The following is a 21,155-nucleotide window of genomic DNA, read 5'->3' on the forward strand; positions in this document are numbered from 1 at the left end:
AAAAAAACGTGCTATTTCTTAGACATAAATAGAAAGCGATAAAACATAATGATACAGAAGCTTGCAGCTTTCCAACTAGTTAATTATAGTTTCTTTTCTTGTCTGTATGGCTATCTGTTTGTTTGTATTTGTGTTTTTTGATGAAATAGTGTTGTATTCTAATAAGCAGAATGAATAGCGTAAAATATATAAAAATAAATAATAAACCTTCTACAACTTCTATAACACATAAAAGTAAATAACAACCGGTACACAAAATACTTTTCAACAGCTATTTAGTATGGATGGGCAATTGGGCAATATACAAATCGATGGGTGAAGTGGCATACTAAATAGCTACGAAACATAGTTTGTGACCTGGTGACGCTCGAGCACGCGTAGCGGCCAATCATAGAGAAACTTGCGCCAAGAGCGATTCTGCGAGCGTGGAAAATAAAAGAAAATTATTTTAAAAATTATTTTCTTGCAAAACCTAGGTTTCCATAGTTTAGTAAGTTAGGATTGTGACTTTTCTATTGCAACATTTCATAGAGCCTATGTACACAGAGTATTTTTTAAACGCAGATGACGGCTTTACACGCTGCAGAGGCTCAAAAAGCTTAAGAAAGGAAAGATTGTTGCGTATGTATTGATACAAACGCGCGTACAAAGCTATACAAGCCGTATTAGTCGTCATTGTCTGTTTTTAATGTTAACAACCCCATTTTATTTACTAATATTATGTTCCTTGAATTTTACGAAAAAAATAAAGAAACAAAATAAAAAAAAATAAAATAAAACAAATTATGTGAAAAAAATAAGGAAACTTAAAAGAGATGACCCAAAAATTAAGTTGAAGTAGTGTTCGTTCATTGGAGGTATCAAAACGTGCGTAAGACGTACGCACAAAGCACATCTGTATCGCATTTTATGCGCATGTAAAACGACTAAACCACAACATTTTTTGCAATTGCGCCATTGAATTTGCGAACGTTTATTGATTGCTACTGAATCACGCGTCATTTGCACGTAAAAAACGTGTGCATAGATAGGCTCTTATGGCAGCACTTCACATGGCTTATATTTACGTATTTGATACTAGTCGATTTCTCGACGCACATCAAAGGAGCCAAATAGGCAAATACGCAAATTAACAGTCCACACAATAAGCATATTCATTATTTTAACTCCTTATTGGTTTCCATGTGTAGACGAACGTATTTGTCAGTGTCCGCATGTTTGCCTGTAACTCAAATATTTTTCCAAGTACACTAAACACCTAATAGCGAATACAAGTAGCCCTGGGAAGTACCGCCATTAAATATATTCTAAAAAGTTACGATCAACTTGTAAATAGGTCCTTAATAGTATATTTTTTCGAGGGACTAAAACAAGCCAATATTATACCTGTCAATTACTCCGAAGGTTTATATTGGCTTTTAATCTCGAGGTGAAAACTTTACTTTTCACTTCGATTACGAGCAAAATATAAATATTTCGGTCGTTTTCGCTGTACAACAAAATTACGAACCAAAATTCTAAAGATTTCGACGTATTTTATTTTTCAGACCAGACAGATACAACAAACGCACTAGCGCGGGAAAATAATACGGCGCCACCGTCTATGCGGAAAAGGCTCGGAACTAAAACCGAGCGTACTACCGGCTGTTTGAGTTTGTTCAATCGAAGTAAATTAAAAAATTAGGTAATTTACTCCCTAGGGATTAAGGGTGCACATTACTCCCGCTACGTAAGGCTATATTGACCTCCTTTTAGAGCATGAGAAGTGAAAAAGCATTTTTATCCCTCTGCTTCTAAGCAGTGGGATCCTTGCCTCCCACTACTAAAGACCAAATCCACGTCACGCCCGTCCTCTATCATCACAATGATAGTCTGCTCATACCATTTATACACGAGCAACCTCGTGTATAAATGGTATGTATAATATATATTCACTCAAATCAAGTGAATGCTTCATGATACTCAATTTTTAGGCTTAATTTACATTGCCGTGGAACAAAATTGCACGTTACAGAAGTTTAAGTTTTGAGTTAGTTCTTCATTATGCTATGTACAATTTCGTTACCAAACGTAAATTGATCTTTAGGTCGTCGTGATAATGAATATTAAAATTAGCAATGTTATTTGTAAACTTACCTTTCGTAGTGTCGATCGGTGTACTTTAATCTTTCTCTTTGACATCATTACATACTAAGTTTCTTAATGCTAATATTACCAAACTAAATCGCGAGTTCATTAATGACAAATGTCATGCATTTTAAAACAATTATGTTGCGCATAAGAAAATAGATGTAGCTCGACGTCATGTCTAACAAAAAATAAACAATTTAAAACGCGATATTCATTTTTAGATAGACATTAGATATTATTATTATTGATACAAAGATCGAAAAAACAGAAAATTTTATGCGATCCGACAGGACTCGAATCAGCGTATGTTGCCTCGACATGGCTACAGAAGCTAGTTAGAGTCCAGTCTAATCGGAAGGAATTTTTCTTTGTGTGAATTCGATTTTTGTATCAGTGATAAAGACATAACAGAACTACCTAACTGGTTGACGAAATACTTTTATAGATTTCTCATAGATGGCTCTACAAAGATGCGACAACAAGCACATAGGAAAATTCGTGAGGTCCGCTGGTTCGTTCCGTGCCTTAGTTGGTATAGCGTCTGATACTATTTGCTAGAAGACGTCGGTTCGAATCCGGCCGGATCGAAGGAATTTTTTCTAAGTGTTCGATCTTTGTATTAATAATTATAACAAAAATTTATTTTACAGACAAATTTATAAATTCATTATACACAAATATGTACTACTAGACTAATAAACTTTTAAGCTAACGCGGAAACAAAGGAGCGACATCTATTGCAATCTATTTAAATCAATGCCAAAACGTATGGCATTCTGATAACTAAATGAGGAGATTATTTTCAGTTATTTCATTGTCAGTCACTTTACGACTGAAACTCGTATAATTTTTATATAGTTAGGTACCTGGTGATCGAAGATGAGCGAGTCTCCGCGCGGCCTCCAACCGTGCAGGTTCTCTTCACCGCGCACGTACGTGCCGCTGGTGTCCAAAACTCGTCTCTGGCGTCTTTGCACTCCTGCGCAACAAAGGTTAAAGTAAATTTTATTGCCACATAGTTTTGTTTTTACAGCTTTATGTTCTTGAACGACTTCTTACTGTTCACGTGTATGCCATTAAGTATGTGGCGAACAGTAGCAAGTGATAATGCCGTTTCAAGTGATTTAAGGATAATCAAGGTCCCATCTGGTTCCAGTTGTATTTTGAGCTTAGGCTTCTTTTTCTTCACTCACTTCACAGACAGCAGACGGCGACAATGTCGGTTCAAGTGATTCAAGGTCACGGGTGTTGCTGCTGTGTCGATCTTGGGTTTCTTGTGCCTCGGCGGTTACTATCCTACTGCACGGGTTTCATTCAGCGCAATTTAACGCCGCTACAAGCCAAAATCGCGTATGAGCTTGATGCTCATCATGCCACCTCCTTCCGGACCTTCCAAGTCTCTGGCTTTAGTTTGGCTTTAGATGTATAATTCTTTATAATATAATATAATAATATCTTAATATATTTATGTTTGTTTTTTAATTTACTAATTATCGTGATTGTGACGTTATGCAACAAAGTCAAGGTTGGATTAGACGGAAATTGTTTCATGTTTTTCAGGGGTTTATTATCGTAATTATTCACTAAGGTTGAGTTATAGGTCAGTAATACATGTACTAACCTGGTTCAAGCGCCCTGTGCAGACTGAGCTCATATACCCCAGTGAGGTGGTCAGCCTTTGCGGCTCGCGAACCGAAGAGCGCGCGGCGCAGCGAGCGGCTCGAACGCGCATCGCGGCCTACCACCACGACGGACAGATCCTTTGTGACTATAGCCGGACGGCTGCAGTTCTCCACCTGCTCGACACGCAGCAGCGCGTTATTGGAAATGACACGAAATAAGTAAGTGTAAGTAAGGCCACATATCGACTGTGAAATGGCAACCGGTACTATCTCAATTTTGTAAAGAGTTCACTTTTTAATATCATTTCATACTATTTCATACTCCGCAACGTTGCAAGAAATTCCATCTCAGATACATTTAATTCAACCTGTACTAACTTCTAACCAGATGCTATATAAATGATGCAAATAAATCTTTTCTTCATCTTGTAAAATTGTCAAAATTGATTTAGTATCGGTTGCCAGTTCATAGTCGATACGCAAAATGATACGAATCAACTTAGTTATGGATGTACATTTTAAACAGGAGAGTTAAAATATACTTATTTCATGTAGTTTATATTATTTTTATGACTTTGAAAGAAGACTCAAGGTCACTCAGCGGGCAATGGAGAGAGCGATGCTCGGTATTTCCCTGCGTATTAGAATCAGAAATGAGGAAATCCGTAGGAGAACTAAGGTAACCGACATAGCTCGAAGAATTGCTCAGCTGAAGTGGCAGTGGGCGGGGCACATAGCTAGGAGAACCGATGGCCGTTGGGGCGGAAAGGTTCTTCAATGGCGACCGCGCACCGGACGACGCTCAGTGGGTAGGCCCTCCACCAGGTGGACCGACGATCTGGTGGAGGTCGCGGGAAGCCGATGGATGCGGGCAGCGCAGGACCGATCGTCGTGGAGATCGTTGGGGGAGGCCTATGCCCAGCAGTGGGCGTCGTATGGCTGAATGATGATGATGATTATGACTTTCATCTAATAAATTGTTAGCGGCCCCATGTACCTACACCAGCCCTACACCTATTGCAGGCTCTAAAACAGTATAGTTAAATCCGTCACGCTGTCACTACATGAAGATGCTTTGTAAATAATGTCGGTGAGTATTAGATTTCGTTGTTTATCATTGTTATTAATTAATATCGATCGAGGAATATAGTAAATATAATAATTGTAAAATAGTAACACTGTCCCATTTAGAGAAAGGGTTGATTAGATTGTCTATTTAAGAGGTGCTTTTTAGTTGAGGAATATTTTTCTGTTTGTGTTTTTTCAAATAAAAACCGTTACGCTGCCCGTCTCATTTTTCATTTCCCCACCTCCTTAATACTATTTTTTTTTTACATTGACGAGTTGCAATTTATCAAAGCTGCTCAATTTCTAGTCATAACAAACAAATCAACTAGATGGCGCTTATTGCACAGGTTTGGACACTGTCGGCTATTCTGTTATTTTGTTTAGTATAAGCGCTATCTACCCTTTTTAGCAAGCGTTAGTGTTTAAATTAGTTTGTAACAAGCCATTTATTGATACGCATATTTGTTTAAGTTCAGAAAATAATTTTGGCTCATAATTAATAGTTCAATTATATTACAAGGAACAAAATGTGTGTGGTCTGTTGACCACTTATGTTTCATATTAAAGAGGAATTAATTGATATACACCGTCATTTAGATAATATAAATATTCCCAAACCTTCTAGATGTAAGACGGAATTTAGACCTTTTTCAGAATTATAATCTGTAGTACGAAGATTAACAATCGTCTTGAATTGGCCCATGATCACACTTGGTATAGTGTACGAATACCTGGACCAGTCTCGTGAAGTGACCTAACCTACCTGGTTATGGAGAAACGACAGAGAAGTGACCTTCAAAGGAATTGCTCGAAATATTAGGTAATGAGAAATTGGCTGCCTGCAATGTTTTGTTTCTTGACTTGTGTTATTGAAAATGCCAACACAAATATTGGCTGTTTTTTATTCACTTAGACAAAGGTCAAAATGTATATAGTAACACCAATACAGTCTTGGAAGTTCTTTAAGGGCTACCGCCTATCTTCTTCATCACATTATTTAAGGAATACTTAGTCAGGCTTTCACAAACAATGGCGCAGCCGCTATCCTGTCGATGACGTAATTGATTGCACTTGGCTAAATAAACAATAAATTGTAATGCATACCTCAAGATAAGCACTCAGTGTGATGTAGACAACTTCTCCGTTCTGGCTGACCCTGTTCAGCATCGGTGACCCGTGCAAGCTGCTGTCCCAGGCTGCTTCGAATCTGCGCAATACAATTATTTCAAATATTTAATAAGCTCCCAGTACTGTCTAATTTTGCTTGCTTCGTTGTCAGTCGAACAAACGAAGACTAAAGCGTGAATGACGCTCTGTATACGATTTTAACGCTCTATAAGTTCGGACACTTTTTAGCGCGGACCCGACGTCTTGGCATAAAAATAAGGTTCAGTTTACATTGCCGCGGGACGGGATAGAAGTGAATTTTTGTAACGATATCAAAAAATAGCATGAACTATATGTCCTTTGTACTATATATCCCTTGTATTTTATTTATTTATTTATTTATTTATTGGCACAACTAGAGAATACAAATTCATATTGATAAATTAAACGTAATGCATGGCAAATAGAAAATACATCTGCAATCCATTAATAGCGGCGCACACAGCATTATCATATTTTTCAACATAGCAGAAAAAAAAAGATAAACAATGTCAATACAAAAACACAACCTAAAATTTAATTATAAGTTAAATATTAGTATAGTTCCTGGTACCAAATAACCAAATTACGAAAGTAACGGTCTACAAATGACTACTGTTTTAGTTTTTTAATATGGCATATAAAACTGTTTTGCTTTCAGTATACTACTTTAAAACTGTAATTTCGAAATAATACATAAATATGACTGTCATGTTGCCTCGTACCTGAATACAGCCCTGTCATCAAGCGTAGGTCGTTCTCCGGGGAACAAGCCGAGTGACAGTGCGCCGTCTTCGTCGCCGTCTGTTGTGTCTTCGTTGGCCTCTGGAGTGTTGCGAATCCGGCCTGCACAAAAGAACACATTAATTCACCAATTCAAATGAACTTGTGTGACCAATATTTAGTCGATAGTCGATAGAATATCGACTGCAACCACTAGCTGCTCGCAAGCGGGCAACACTTTTAACAATGGACTGTCATTTTACACAGTCTTGCAGACTATAAATAACTTTTGCTTTTGAGACAATTTTTGTTACTATTAAGTATGTTGAGATTTTTTGATATGTTACTATAAATCCTAAATAGTTTACGAACACATCCATTGTTGTATTTGTTTGGTCAATTCAACCTAGCTGTTTTAGCATGACTTTAATGGTTTATTAAATAGGGGTTTTCAGTTTCGCTCCATTTCCGCATTCCGGGAAAAATTATTGAAACTTTCGAGACTATTTCAACAGTAGGTTTCCATACCTATAGGCTAGACATTTATGTAGTCAAAATATGATATGTACATTGTTGTATTCGATCTGAAATACACTGGACAGTTATAGTATACGTACCAACAACCAGCTCACGGACATCGCTCCAGACGAGGTTCTGCGAGGGTTCGTGGAGGATCGTGATGCGGATTCGGCGCTGGATGCCTTGGTGCAAGACGAACAGGCCGCGACAGGGCAGGTCGTCACTGTGCTCCACCACCTGCAAATGACGAGTTTTAATATTGTCATAACATTCTAATCATGGCATGTTTTGAAGTGTCAAAACTAAATACTTGAATAAGGGACTGAATGTCAAAAAAAGAATGTATTACGTAAAGGAGTGAGGTGGGGTAAGAGGAAGAGGGACTTGAAGGCCTTAAGTCATAGGTTTTAAGTTAGCACTACAGTCGATAAAACAGACAATCAAATTAGTTTAAACTATTTTAAAGATAATAATGTCGCTACGATGTTCCAAATCCAAAAGGCAGGAAAAACAAATTTGACAGTTCTGGAATCTTGAGAACATTTTATATTAGTTTGCCTTTGCATTTAGCTAATGAAAGTGTTTTGAAAGCAGAATTACAGATTATGGAAGAGGTACGGAATTTAGATGAAAAAGGATTGGGAAGGTGGGTAGCTATTATATAGCGGCATACATATTAAAGCTTGATATTATTATTTTCAATAAATAAGGCCACAATATTGTAATCACCTTTGTTGCATAAATATAATAAACTTGTTATGGAGGTGGGGAGTGGGACACTGATTGCCAGGAGTTCGGATATGAAAGTATTGTGGTCAATTGAGGGGCACGAGAAGATATGATCTAGATCCCCATAGGCCCCGCATGAGCATGCAGGGTCAGGAACAATTTTGAGTTTGAACAGGTGGGCAGGAGTTGTCACGTGACCAAGGCGTAGTCTACAAATAATGGAGGTAGTTTTTTGTTAAATTTCATTAATACAATTTGTACGTTTTAAATACATCGTAAGTATTGAATTTAGCGTAATGATTTTTAAAACATAAAGCCGAAGAATAAAAGCAAGTTAAGTATACTTAAAAATTCTTATAAAACTATATCTATTCTTCCTAGAGCACAAAACATTTGACTCAAAATGAAGTAAGTTCCTCTCATCACACGTGACTATATTTGCGTAAAAAATGTGCGTGGTAATAAAACATCTATCAAAGTCACTTACCGCTGGCACATATTCTCCGTTGGGTGCGAGTTCGCAAATCTCGAACCAAACAAGAAGGTCGTGTTTGGAGTGCAGATGCGAGGAGCAGCAAGGTGGTGCCACGGCGGCGGCTCCCCATTTAGGACTGCGTACGGGCGCGGAGATCGGGATGCTGGGCGGCAGCATGCGACGGGGCGGCGTGCGACCTACAACGCCATCTTGTTTGGCGTCCTGTCAACAGAACGTTGAGTATTCTGTGGTCGAACAAATTAGAAAAAAAAATCATTTCATGAACCCTTTCTGATAAGCGTTTTGGTCGGTGTTTTCGTCCAACGTTAACATTGATATTAAGAAATAAAAAGATTTTTCGAGTTCGTATTCTAAAAAATAATTGATAGAACAACTAGTAATGTATGTACCTTATGAAGAGGATGTTGCTGGTAGTGTCCGAAGACTTCGAAAACAATCGGTTGTGTTTTTATATATTCGACAAATGATTTTGTTATCGGAACTGTGATCTGCGAACAAAAGGAAATAATAAATATCGAGTTCTCAGTTTTTCGATTTCGAATTTCGATTGCTAAAAATTTAAAGAAAAATTATTTTTTTAAATCTAAATTGCGTACGTAATAATTGTTTTATCAAACAATCCAAAATTAGATCCAAAAAAAGAATTTAATTTCCATATAAGAAATCGTATAATGATATAATGCAATCTTAAATAAATTTTCTTTTTACCATTTTTTTTAAAATATTAGACAACATCACATACGTTGTTCCAAGGTACATACCTAAAGCACCTGTGCTATGGAAATTGGAAACAACGACGACACACATAAACACCTAGACCCGAAATATAGAAAAGTTAGTTTTTCTAAATTGATCCGGCCGGGGTTCGAACCTGGAACCTCAGTGATTTCGACACCGAAAACCGGCGTGCAAGCCCTTCGACCACGGAAACAATTTCTTCGATAAATCTACAGACCTCTCTCCTGAAAAGTTATCATTTTGCAGATGTGGCTTTATAACAGCAAGGGTGTGAATTATCCAAGAATGTTAATTTAAAATAAAATGGTTATACCTTGTGGTATTTGTATCGTTACAAAATAAGAAATGAAGGAAGTGAAGTAGGAAAATGGGCCGTAAAAAAAGCCACCCCGGCTTGATAACATTATAAAATGGATGTGAGTCGCGTGCTCAGGGAACTAATTACACCTCACGATGGCAGAATTGGTGGCCAACCTTCCAAAATTGGAGAAACACTCAAGAGAAGGAGAAATACGCCTAGTCCAATATAATCAAGGAAACAATTTTTTTTCTTTTGTGACTTACATTCTGTACGTGATAAAAGCCAAGCGGTGTGTTCTTCCCGGCGTTCTTGACAGGCTCTGTAGAGAATGCATCTTCGTTACGATGAAGGAAGCTGTAAAAAAATGTGTAGAAAATTAACATCCACGATCCATCACAACTTTAGATTTAAGATGACAACAATTATGGTATAATTTGCGTAATTATAAAAGTGATGAGTAGAGTGCTAAGTGCCTAACGTGATTCTGGTGCACCTTTTTGATTGTAATAGACTTGAAATTGTAATTGCGAGACGAATAGAATACAATAATTATATAGGTCTTTAGTAAAATTAGGTACATTGTATTCAACCTGCAAGCAGATGTGCAAATATTAATGGGATTTAATGTTTAGTCTCTGAAGTAATGAATTTGTATATTCTAAGTATTCTTTATTACTATAGAAGCAATGTGTCAAAAACCATTTTGTCAATTGTAATTTAAAAGTATGTCCTTGTAACAATTTCATTTCGTTTGGTAATTTATTATAAATAATTACACATGAAATAAATACACATGTTGAATCAGTTATTCTTATAAATTAATTTATGGCAACGAGGTTGGTATAGAAGATTCATAATTTTTGCTCTAGTTTGCCTTTGAATGACTCCAACATGTGTTTTAAAATATTGAGGATGAGAGTTGACAAATACGCAAATATCCCTAATGTACATGCGTGGCAAAGGCAGTATGTTTAGCCTTTTGAACAGCGGTTTGCAACTGTCATCGAACCACGCACCGCAAATTGCTCGAATACACTTCTTGCCCTTTAAACGCTCTTTCTAAGACTACTGAGTTGCCCCATAGTACGAGACCGTAGCTGAGCACGGATGAAATGTAGCCGTGATAGGCCGTCAACGCAGCTTCATGAAAAATTATAATTACCGAAGTTGCTTAATACTGCGAACTTTACTTTAGTTATAATAAACAATACTTTCAACATTAATACTAACTTGAACTGGCAGAATACGTCGGCATAGTCAGTGGAGACGGCATGCGCCTGTAGCACGGTGACACGGAACGTAAATTCGCGGCCCAAAGTCAAGTGTTCTGGTAGTTCTTCGTCCTTCAGCTCTGACGCGAGCGAGCTATCGCCGCGTCCGCTATCTGCATCCGCGTCGCACTCCACTGCACCTAATTCTGTATAAGAATAAAATACATTTAAATGAATCTATCGATTTTCATAAACGCAATATTATTCTTAAGAAAAGTATTAAACGGTTTTTTTTTAATTTTAGATACTGACTGAGTAATTCAAAATAGGAACGACGATTATTATATAATATTTTTTATTATTATTATAGATTAGTATATAATATTTTTTTAATTGACTAATGTATAAGTAATGTATAATAAGACTATGTACCATGGTGGTGGTAGGTAGAAATTAATAAGTCGTTGGTTGGTCAGTTATCAATGGCTAAACAGACTGTTCCAAAGGAGCAGATAAATGTCTAAATATAATACTTTTTCTCAAACATGTTCGAAAAGGTTCGCATTACTTTCACAAAAAGAACCCATAAAGTCTGTCATTTATGGAGCGTGCAACTCTTTGCTGGCCTGGGCCAAAATAGGTATGAAAATACATTATTGTCCGCTGCTCTAAACTTCTTAATATATCTACTAATAAAGAGCTGTGTAAACAGACTAAAGAAAACAGTCATACAGCCAAATACCTACCATCAGTGCCAGTAAATTAAAATTTCTTTAGTCTGTATTTCCTAGCATTGTTTGAGAAAAGCACTATATATACCTCGGCGGGAACATGGAATAATTTACTTGTATTCAAGCACTTGCGGTGTTCAGCTTTGTAACTCATACTCGTCCTTCAATCCTTTACTTCCCGGCCTTTGCAATAATGTAATATTTTCAAATTCCGGATTTCCGGAAATAGTTTTACTGCATCGTTGGATACAGTACTCACTATGAAGCTGAAATTGGATTTTACTGTAATTCTAATGGCGCCATGTAAAAATTGCAACAGATAACTATCTTTTCATATTTTTTTTTTTTCAGGAATTCGAAAATCAGAAGCAACACTATTATGTTGTTTTGTAGCTTCTTGTGAAAGAGTTCGTCCAGGGAAGTACTGCCACCTTACCTATTTCTGACGCCAAGCAGTTTAGCAGGGTAAGTGAAATTACAGGCACATGAGACTTGTAAACGTACGTCTCACGCTTAACTCCAGTTACGTTCGCCAGTCCTGTCACTTTGTATCATAACAAAAATCTACTCATTTGGAACAGCCTATTCCTACCACTGCTGATTATATTGTAATTGGAATACTTATTTAAACTGATTTGATACTTGCTTCTTTATGCCACCTAACTTTTCATAATTATTTCGCTAGCACCAAGATCTGCCTAGATGTTGCAGAAGGATTTGACAATCCTGGTGACTGGTATAACTTTCAATCAAAGAAATTAAACGACTGCTTTCATAGCATGCATTACACACCTTCTATCTTAATATTTGAATCGGGCATTTCCCCAATGCGGTCTTCAAGGTTCATCATGTTGTTCTTGTCGACGCTCGCCAGTGCCTTGAGCCTGGACCGCGTCGGCGCCACGTCCTCGTCGAACGAGATCTTCGCCGACTGCTTCACGCCCGCTGCGAACTCGCCATTGTCTACAATTTTATGGGAGGTTTTCTACTTGTTTAATTTAATTCTTTTACAAGTTACGACATCGGACGAAAAAAGCGAAATAAACGCAAAAGTGCCAATGTCAAAATATTCAATTTATAATATTTTTTTTATAATATATATGATATAATAAATAATGACAGTGTTAACCTATAGGCCTATATTATACTAAAAATAATATGTAGCATATAGTCTAAAGGTTTAAAAAATAGTGACATAAACCGAAATAGTTCACATTTCTCTTTATAACACAACCGCATTCAGAATGTACTAAATTATATTGTAAAAAAACACCGAGCTTCTTATTAAAATAAACAAGTGACAACATGTGCCCCTGTGTGATTCGTCGGCTTTGTACGTTAGATATGCTTCAGATGTTTTTAAAGCAAATTCCTGACTAATTAATTAATTAATTAATTTTGAGAGAGGTCACTATTCTAGAAAGTCATCGATATAATAGTCTGCCCACTGCTGGACACAAACCCTCATCTCCTGTAGAACTTTATATACTTAATTAAATTGTTCTGAAGATGTGTGTAGGTTTCATCACGATGTTTTCCTTTAACGAAAAGCTCATGGTAAATTTCAAATTATTATTGTTTAAATGTGTGAAAATAAATACAGTTTCATACAAAAGTGATACTTTTGTAAATTAAAATAAATTTATTTTAATTTTGTAAATTGTAATAATTGCGTACATTTTCATATTTATAGCGTCGCTGCGTAATTGACTTCTTAATATATAGTAATTAAGTGGATTACGAGTATGCTAAAAATTCGACAGGTACTCACTCTTTTCAGCGTCGATGACAGCCTGTACAGCTACGCGCAGGTAACCTTTCACGTCTCCTTTCTCATTCACGATGGCGACCTTGTGAATGAGCGGAACCGGATACAACAGGTTCGACAGGTATACGAAGCTCCTGTTCAGAGAAAAACAAAATAAATCAACAAATGACACGTTTAATTGAGCACAAAATAATGGCTTGTAGGTGTTTCTCATTTAACCAGACAAGTAAGATAATTATATCGTATTCCTTGAGAATACAGAGACCATGGGATTGAAACTATTCCAGCCAGCGCAAACCGGCGGATGGCGCGGGGGGGTTTAGAAGAATATCTTTTGCACACTGATAAGGGATATTCACTGAGTGCATTGGATTGTCGCGGCATCCACCGACATGCCACCAGTCGCTCGGATTTGCATACCGATGGATCTCATTGCATACCGGTGGATTTCATTGCATACCGGTTGGTTCCGGCGCATACAGGTGGATTCCTGCGACTACAGGTGGATTCCTGCGCATATCGGTGGATTCCGTCGCATACCGACCTTTGAGAGCATTGAAATTTATATCTTATTTCAATTGAAATAGGATAAAATATACATCGATAAATTTAATGGTCTCAGCCTTCCGGTTCCCCAGTTTGCGCTGGCCCTTAGAAAGACGTTATCGGGTAAACACATCTCTATAAACAGGATAACTTAACCTTAAAGCTACAATTGTTTAAGCAAAAAAGTAAGATTTACCTTCCCACTAGACGGAACCAGGGAAATCTATCGTAGAAAGGGTCTCCGCCGGTGACGGACTCGATGTTGTGATCGGGCGAGGTGGGAGAGAGCTCCGCCTCGTTGTGGTACATCTCGCGCATTAGCTCGAGGCGTTGTCTGTAAACAAACATCGTACTTGAGTCTGACGTCGAGATTTTCTCCGTTTGGTTCATCAGAAATTCTAATGGACTTTCTGCATAAAAGTAATAGTGCCCTCATCATAAGTAACGTAATCAACATTTTTTAGCGAAATTGAGTTATTAACATGTCTGGAATCAGTTAAACGAGATCTAAGGGCCTATGCGCACGGTTTATTTTATACACACCGACGACGCGCGTTTCACGAACGCATCTGTCTACAGACAGACAGATACAGGTATACGCACCGCACTGTAGTGACTCAATTCCAACGCGCTTAAACATCTCGTTGCAAGCAAGAAGCTTATATACACCACTGGAGTTTACACTTTGAATTTCATGTAGTTGCTTCATTTCAAAAACTAACTGTAATTAATAAACTATCTCTTATCGAATCGCGCGACTACAGCGCGTCTACGGCGCGTATACGCGTAGTAGGCGCGTATGTAAATATGCCTTCCGCATAAGCTCATAAAACTCCATAAAAGCGGTTTTTAATATCAAAATCATCGTAATTGATGTTTTTTAAAAGCAGTAGGTGCCAATACCTCGACAATCACCAAAATTCAAATGCATTAGTTATGACAAGGAGGGTAGACGTTCATTATAGGGCTCAATTTACATAGAAGCTAATTTTTGTAGCCGTAGCATAGTGAACTTTGTGTCAACGTGTAAAGTAGAAACGAGTCCAAAAATGGATGTGCGTCTTCCGGAGAATTCACGCCCAGTCTCGGGAATCCGCAGCTGCCGTCTCGTATCTAGTTTGTACGTTACACAATTGACATAAAGTAAATTATGCTATGGTTACGCGGCAATGTAAAGAACAATGGCGAAATTAATTATAGTTAAAATAATTCTTTAGCGTATTCAAATGTCATATATAACAAGTTTGAATAAAATAAATTCATTAGATTTTTTAAAATTATAATAGAGGCGTAGTTAAGTCTGGAAATAAATACATATTTTAAAGAAACTCAAATGACTAATTAATATGTAACCGGACGGCCTACAACAATCTACAGCTGTCAGTTTCTTAGTTTCTGAACGTTGAGCGACAGCTAGCCACCATAGAAAACAATTCAGTACATACGTATAGATTAGGTCCACATTATGTTGACAAAATTTTGTATGGGAGTTCGCCATTGTTCTTTAAGGCATAGGTGACATTGCATATTTAAAGTACTAAACTATAATTAGGTACGTTTTACTACATCAAAGGCACAAACTTGCAAAAACACATTATAGCTGACAATATTTCAGGCCTTACAAGGGCATTGAACTTCAACTTAAGCCATGTCTGATAGCAAGCATAATTGTACAGCAATAACGCAGTTCAAAACTTTCGTAATGCAATGCGAATAATCAGCGCAGAGCAGGTTTCCATCGATGCCTTCATTGGATTAGGAATTTGTGCAATACAATGTTTCAATTGTGGTGCTATATAAGAACGTAGCACAACGAATAAAATTCTGGATGATGTGAACAAACTAACTACATGACAACAGGTCAAGGTAAAAGCATTATAAGTTTACAACATTTACATATACAAATGAGGATAACGAATCGAGGTTAAGCTACATGGAAGCGTGGACGAGTTTAGGGGGGGAGTCCCATTGTGCTCTTAATGATGGCAGAAACAAAGAAGTCATTCTGTTTCACTTTAGATATATTTAGGCCGCTTGATGAATGTGGCAACTGTCACTCCAGAAGTCGTAGTAGTCGTAATCGTCGTCAAATCAATTGAAGTACCTCGTCCGAATATACGTCTCGAAGGACCCATAACGACTCGGCAAAAATACACGGAGCTCCCGCGTGATAGGAAAAGGGCTCAGGCCCTAAGCCGACTAGTTTGTTTCTGGCAGCAGCGTATCAGCGAGGTGGCACAAACCTCGAAGGCAGCAGATTGGCCAGTGATAGCCGCGTCTGTTGCGCACACGCCGAAATGCACTGCAGGATATCCTGCTGTTGCTGTTGCGCCAGCACCGCGGGAGGAGGAGCGAGGACCAGTAGAGGAGGAGGCTCCTCGTCTTCAGGGTACGCGCTCTCGTTCATGTTGTAAATCTGGCGCATCAGCTCCAGGCGGTGGCTACAACAATGCCCGCCATGTAGCCCTACGACCCTACTGGACCTATCACTTAACGCCTACGTAACACCACTAGTAGTTTTGGGGAAAACCTTGATGAGAACATTCAAATCAATCGAAAAAATATAGAGTTGAATAATTCCATCTTAAAATAAAGCGCGTATCTTTTCGTTAGCCTTCTCATTATTATCCTCAGGTAGCGTGAACGGAATGGCGTTATAAGAAATATCTAACTGTTTAGTTAGACATACATATACTAAGTTACGTACATAAAGACTGAAGTAAATCTACATTTATAAAAATGTTCTAAATACTTAAAAAGGTTTGCGTTGAATGTTCTTATCATAAACCTACTTCTAGATTTAAAAAATGATGTTAAAAAATAGGATGATGGCTGATTGAAAATGAAAAATAATAAAAACAAGCAGCAACTAAAATAAGCTCTAACAATATATAAAAACACAATCTAGACATAAATTTTAGACCTAAAGTAGAAAACTACTTACCTGTTTTGTTCTACTAATACTTCATATACAAATTTACATTTATAGGTAGGTATATAAAATATAATATGCTTTTATTAACATTTATGTTCATATCTTGTAGACTACAAATATACATAAGTATTTTCGACACTGCAATAGCAAAATCTCTTTTATTTCAACGTAAGGGGACAGTTTATTCATATGAAAAAAAAACGCATAAAATACAACACAGGCAACAAAAATAAACGATCGTGACGAAATGAAAACTAATCAATTATTTACTTGATATTTGGACATAAAAAAGTCAAAATAAATTATATAAACAAACAAAATGAATATCAAGATTACGTTTGAATTAATTATCTGTTTTAGAACAATCTTATATAAAATACGTTTGAATAAAGAACTGATTCTGTTATAATTATTAATACAAAGATCGAAACCTTAGAAAACATTCCTTCGATCCGGCCGGATTCGAACCGACGTCTTCTAGCATACCGTGTCAGACGCAATACACGCCCCTCATAGATACACAACCCAGTTAGATACCTTTACCAAGTTGTCTGTAAAGGTATCTAACTGGGCTTGGGGCTTGGGGCTGGTGCACCAGCTAGATATGTCGCTGAGATGAAGGTATCTAACTGGGTGACCAAATATTTAGATTTCTCATAGATGGCGCTAAAGTCGTTGAAAAAACAATACAAAGACATGACAACAAGCACGTAGAAAAATTCGTAAGGTCCGCTGGGACGTTCCGTGGCTTAGTTGGTATAGCGCCTGACACAGCATGCTAGAAGACATCGGTTCGAATCCGGCCGGATCGAAGAAATGTTTTCTAAGTGTACGATCTTTGTATTAATAATTATAACAAACTAGTGGAGTCATTTCACAAAAAGTAATTGAATATCAATTTAATAAAAATTTAAACTGATTCTGTTTTATGGAATTTTTCATGACCAATTTCATTGTAACGGTGATAACGTTTCCTTTTTGAGTTCATAACAAAAATCACACAAACCTCGACAGTACCATTTCTTTAAACCGTTACTTTCCAAATTCAAAATATCTTTGCTGCATAGCATCGAGTACATAACCAGAAATAGAGTCGAAGTAAGGGCCATCCATTCCTGGCAACTGATCAGTCAAATGAACCTTGTGTCACTTTTAAATATCAACTCTCGTTTGCTCTGAAATCATAAATTAGAAAACTGAAATAGTATAGCGCCATCAACTGACCTATGTACGTCTCCGTATATTCCAAAAATATTCTGTACTTATTGTAATAAATATAATATCTCTAACTATGGGGAGACTGTTTCATTCAGTGGTGTGGGAAAAACAGCAAAACATCTAATTACAAAACAAACGGACTCACATTACATCGGTAATTAAATATGTAATTTTGCAATTACTTCCATTATAGCAAAGTTCAAGTTAAACTGCTCGTATTGAAGTGAAACAATCGGAGCGCAGTTGTCTCAGTAATGATTTGGCAGAATAGTTTTCAAACAAATTAAATTACATTTCGACTCTATTTCTGATTATATACTCGATGTAAAAATTATTCTGTATACCGTTACTTTCCAAATTCAAAATATCTTTACTTCATAAGTACACAAATTTATATTTGAAATCGTCAACTGGATTAAATACTACTCGTTCGTAAACTTCCCTGGGAAGATTGAATAAGAAACTCTAGGTACTCTTTATATTTATTACACAACATCACATACGTTGTTCTGATCCCAAAGTAACTAAAGCATTTGTGTTATAGAAATCGGAAACAACGACAGTACCGACAGACCGGCGATAATTCAGAAAATTTCGTTTTCTACATTGACCCGGCCGGGGATCGAACCCAGAACCTGACATATGAACACCATGAAAACCGGTGTGCAAGCCACTCGATTACGAAGGTCGGCAAATAATCGTCAAAGAACATCGCACCCATAATAACAAAGTGGCGAAATTAGGAAAACTAGTTTTTGTTTTCATTGTATCGCCATACAATGCCGGCAACTTTAAAAAAACTTTCAATGCAGTATTACGTCTTTAAAAAATAAAATAATGTCTCTGTAACAAAAATATCCTATCTATAATATTTATAATTTTTTCCCTCCGTGTCGCCTAGCCGTGAGGCACCCTGTATAGATTCTACTTTTTAATGTATATCAGTAAATTTGGCTTCGACTAATGTTCGCTGTTCAATTACATAAGAAAAATGACTAATTACTATGGAGTTTTCTAAGTCATTCCATGTCTAGTCACATCCACACATTTTAACCTCTGTCTATTCGAAAGTACTTACCGTAATTTTTCAAGAGTCCAGTAATGTGTAGCGCCGTTCTTAGTATCCGTGACCTCGACAGCGACAACAGTCGGGGCGCTGGGGCGGTACTCGTCGTCCGCGTCGTCGCGTGGGGCCAGCTCGGCGGGGAGCGGGGAGTAGGGGGTGTCCGTGAGGAGGGTGAATTGGAATTGCACTTTCTTGCGTAGCTCTACTGATATTGCGTTTGCTTCCTGTAGTGAATTAAGTGGGTTACGGACTTGGTTTTAATACTAAATGCAAAGAGAAAAACTTGAAAAATAATTGTGGCTTTAGAGGCGTGAGTTAACGAACACGAGTCACTTCCAGATTTTTTTATTCTCGCCATCATCTTGGTTAACATGGTGTTACTAATATAATACAGAGAGCCTTTATTGACCTTGTCGGGCACAGCAAATGAGAGGGACGCATTTTTAATAATTGAGAGAAGGTATTATTGAAGTAATATATTTTTCATAATCTATATAAACATGTATTTAAGTATTAATATAATCAATATAATATTTTTATTTATTTGTATTTGTTTAGGTATATATTTACGTATATATAAACAATTTGAATGATGTCGTTTAGGTCGTGTATGGTATAATATTGTTTTGCGGCTATTTTTATATGTTTTATACATTCTTTTCCTTCGTTTAATAATTTAAAAGAGTCGTAACTAATTAGCCTGAATGGTTTTCCTTTAAACGAGAGGTAAAATAATGTTAATTTGGCACTTGATATTAATTGTAAATGATTTATTATTATTCTCGGTTAGTGTGTATTGTTTTGATAATACAATACGTATATATTGAAGCAACTTCCATTATGAACTAATCGGTATAAAAAAAGAAATTTGGAAAATGGAGTTTTCTAAAGTACTTTTGATCTGGTTGTTTCGAGTAAAGTGCCTCGGAGTAATATAATAATAATAATAATAATAAAACCACTAGCTTCAAAAGTTTGTGGAATTACATCTATTTGCCGCCAAGTTTTGTAGAAAATGGTTAACGGAAAGTGGTTGGTCAAAATCGGTTCACAAATGCCGGTGTAATCGCGTAACATACCTACACACACAAAATACAGTCGAATTGAGAACCTCCTATTTTTAAAGTCGGTTAAAAAGACTACCTTGTTTGATGGATGATATTTACGTCAAAACACAAGACACTGGTTATAATAACGCATGATATAAAAAAATACGAACCTTTAGGAAGATAGCATTCCCCCATAGGTCGTCCCTCAAGGAGGTGAACTGGTGGTACTTCCACTTGCGGAACGCCCACGCCGCCAGCCCCAGCTCGCGAGCCGACCAACACTCTGTCTCAAACAGGGGATTCACTACACGGATAGAGAACAACACGTTATCACACTATTGTTAATCAAAAACACATGCAAATGCAATTCTGACCAAAAGTTTTAAAAATCTACAGGATTATCCGTAAAATTTTAACAACCTCGTAGGATTATATGGTCCTACGAGGATATAATAATATATTAACAACAATTTTTGTTTTGATGACTTTTAATAATTCATCACATTTTACTTTCATACAAAAATCGCTATCTCTAAACGGTGATAACGAAAATGGTGACTGAAAACTTGACTTTGGCATATTACGTATACGATGAAAGAAAAAGGAAAATGTCATTGTCTATGACTTATTAATTATAACTGATAGTAAAAAATAATATAAATATTGTTATTATTCGTGAACTTGACATTTTTGTTGACAGGTATTTTCTATACAAAATGAAGACTTCTGGTCAGAAAAAAAGTGTAAACGAAATTATCACAAGACACAAAAAGTGATATATGGTTACTAGATGTGTTGTCAATCGTTCAGGCAAAAATTAATCAATTTTAAAACATTTAGAACTATAATGTGTGGATTCATTCTAGACTAAAGATTATAAGAAAAAACATTAATTTAATACTATAAACAAAACAAGAGGAGTTTTAGAAGATGAAGACACTAAAATTTTATTTAAAAAAATCTAAGGGATAATTAAGATTGTTAATAATTAATTTGAATAAGTCTAATGTATTCATTCCAAACGAAATAATAATATTTTATTAAAATGTTTTGGTTAAATGCATAACATTACATAGATAAAGGTGCTACCACATTAAGATTATACAACATAATACGACGCTTTAAACAACGGTTAAGGTAAATAAATACTCTTGTAATG

At 36.6% G+C, this 21,155-nt stretch overlaps 1 protein-coding gene across 12 annotated transcripts in view; it reads right to left on the reverse strand.

Annotated features, from left to right (window-relative positions):
* The window catches only part of LOC113231582 (kinesin-like protein unc-104), a 72,208-nt gene that overhangs the window by 9,352 nt on the left and 41,701 nt on the right, over positions 1-21,155 (reverse strand). For 6 of the 12 annotated variants that reach the window (XM_026465941.1, XM_026465945.1, XM_026465936.1 and 3 more), the window contains 15 exons: positions 20,167-20,300; positions 18,960-19,171; positions 15,972-16,169; positions 13,925-14,062; positions 13,186-13,316; positions 12,207-12,377; positions 10,703-10,889; positions 9,736-9,826; positions 8,823-8,921; positions 8,425-8,634; positions 7,307-7,445; positions 6,692-6,812; positions 5,925-6,027; positions 3,752-3,926; positions 2,997-3,109 (listed from right to left, as the gene is read on the reverse strand). In XM_026465941.1, coding sequence (XP_026321726.1) covers positions 2,997-3,109; positions 3,752-3,926; positions 5,925-6,027; positions 6,692-6,812; positions 7,307-7,445; positions 8,425-8,634; positions 8,823-8,921; positions 9,736-9,826; positions 10,703-10,889; positions 12,207-12,377; positions 13,186-13,316; positions 13,925-14,062; positions 15,972-16,169; positions 18,960-19,171; positions 20,167-20,300 — 2,222 coding nt within the window. The remainder of the gene's footprint in view (positions 1-2,996; positions 3,110-3,751; positions 3,927-5,924; positions 6,028-6,691; positions 6,813-7,306; positions 7,446-8,424; positions 8,635-8,822; positions 8,922-9,735; positions 9,827-10,702; positions 10,890-12,206; positions 12,378-13,185; positions 13,317-13,924; positions 14,063-15,971; positions 16,170-18,959; positions 19,172-20,166; positions 20,301-21,155) is intronic. The other 6 variants (XM_026465947.1, XM_026465944.1, XM_026465946.1 and 3 more) reach the window with 4 other exon arrangements.

Source organism: Hyposmocoma kahamanoa, unplaced genomic scaffold (genome assembly GCF_003589595.1).
Source record: "Hyposmocoma kahamanoa isolate Upper Pololo Valley unplaced genomic scaffold, ASM358959v1 65, whole genome shotgun sequence".
NCBI lineage: Eukaryota > Metazoa > Arthropoda > Insecta > Lepidoptera > Cosmopterigidae > Hyposmocoma > Hyposmocoma kahamanoa.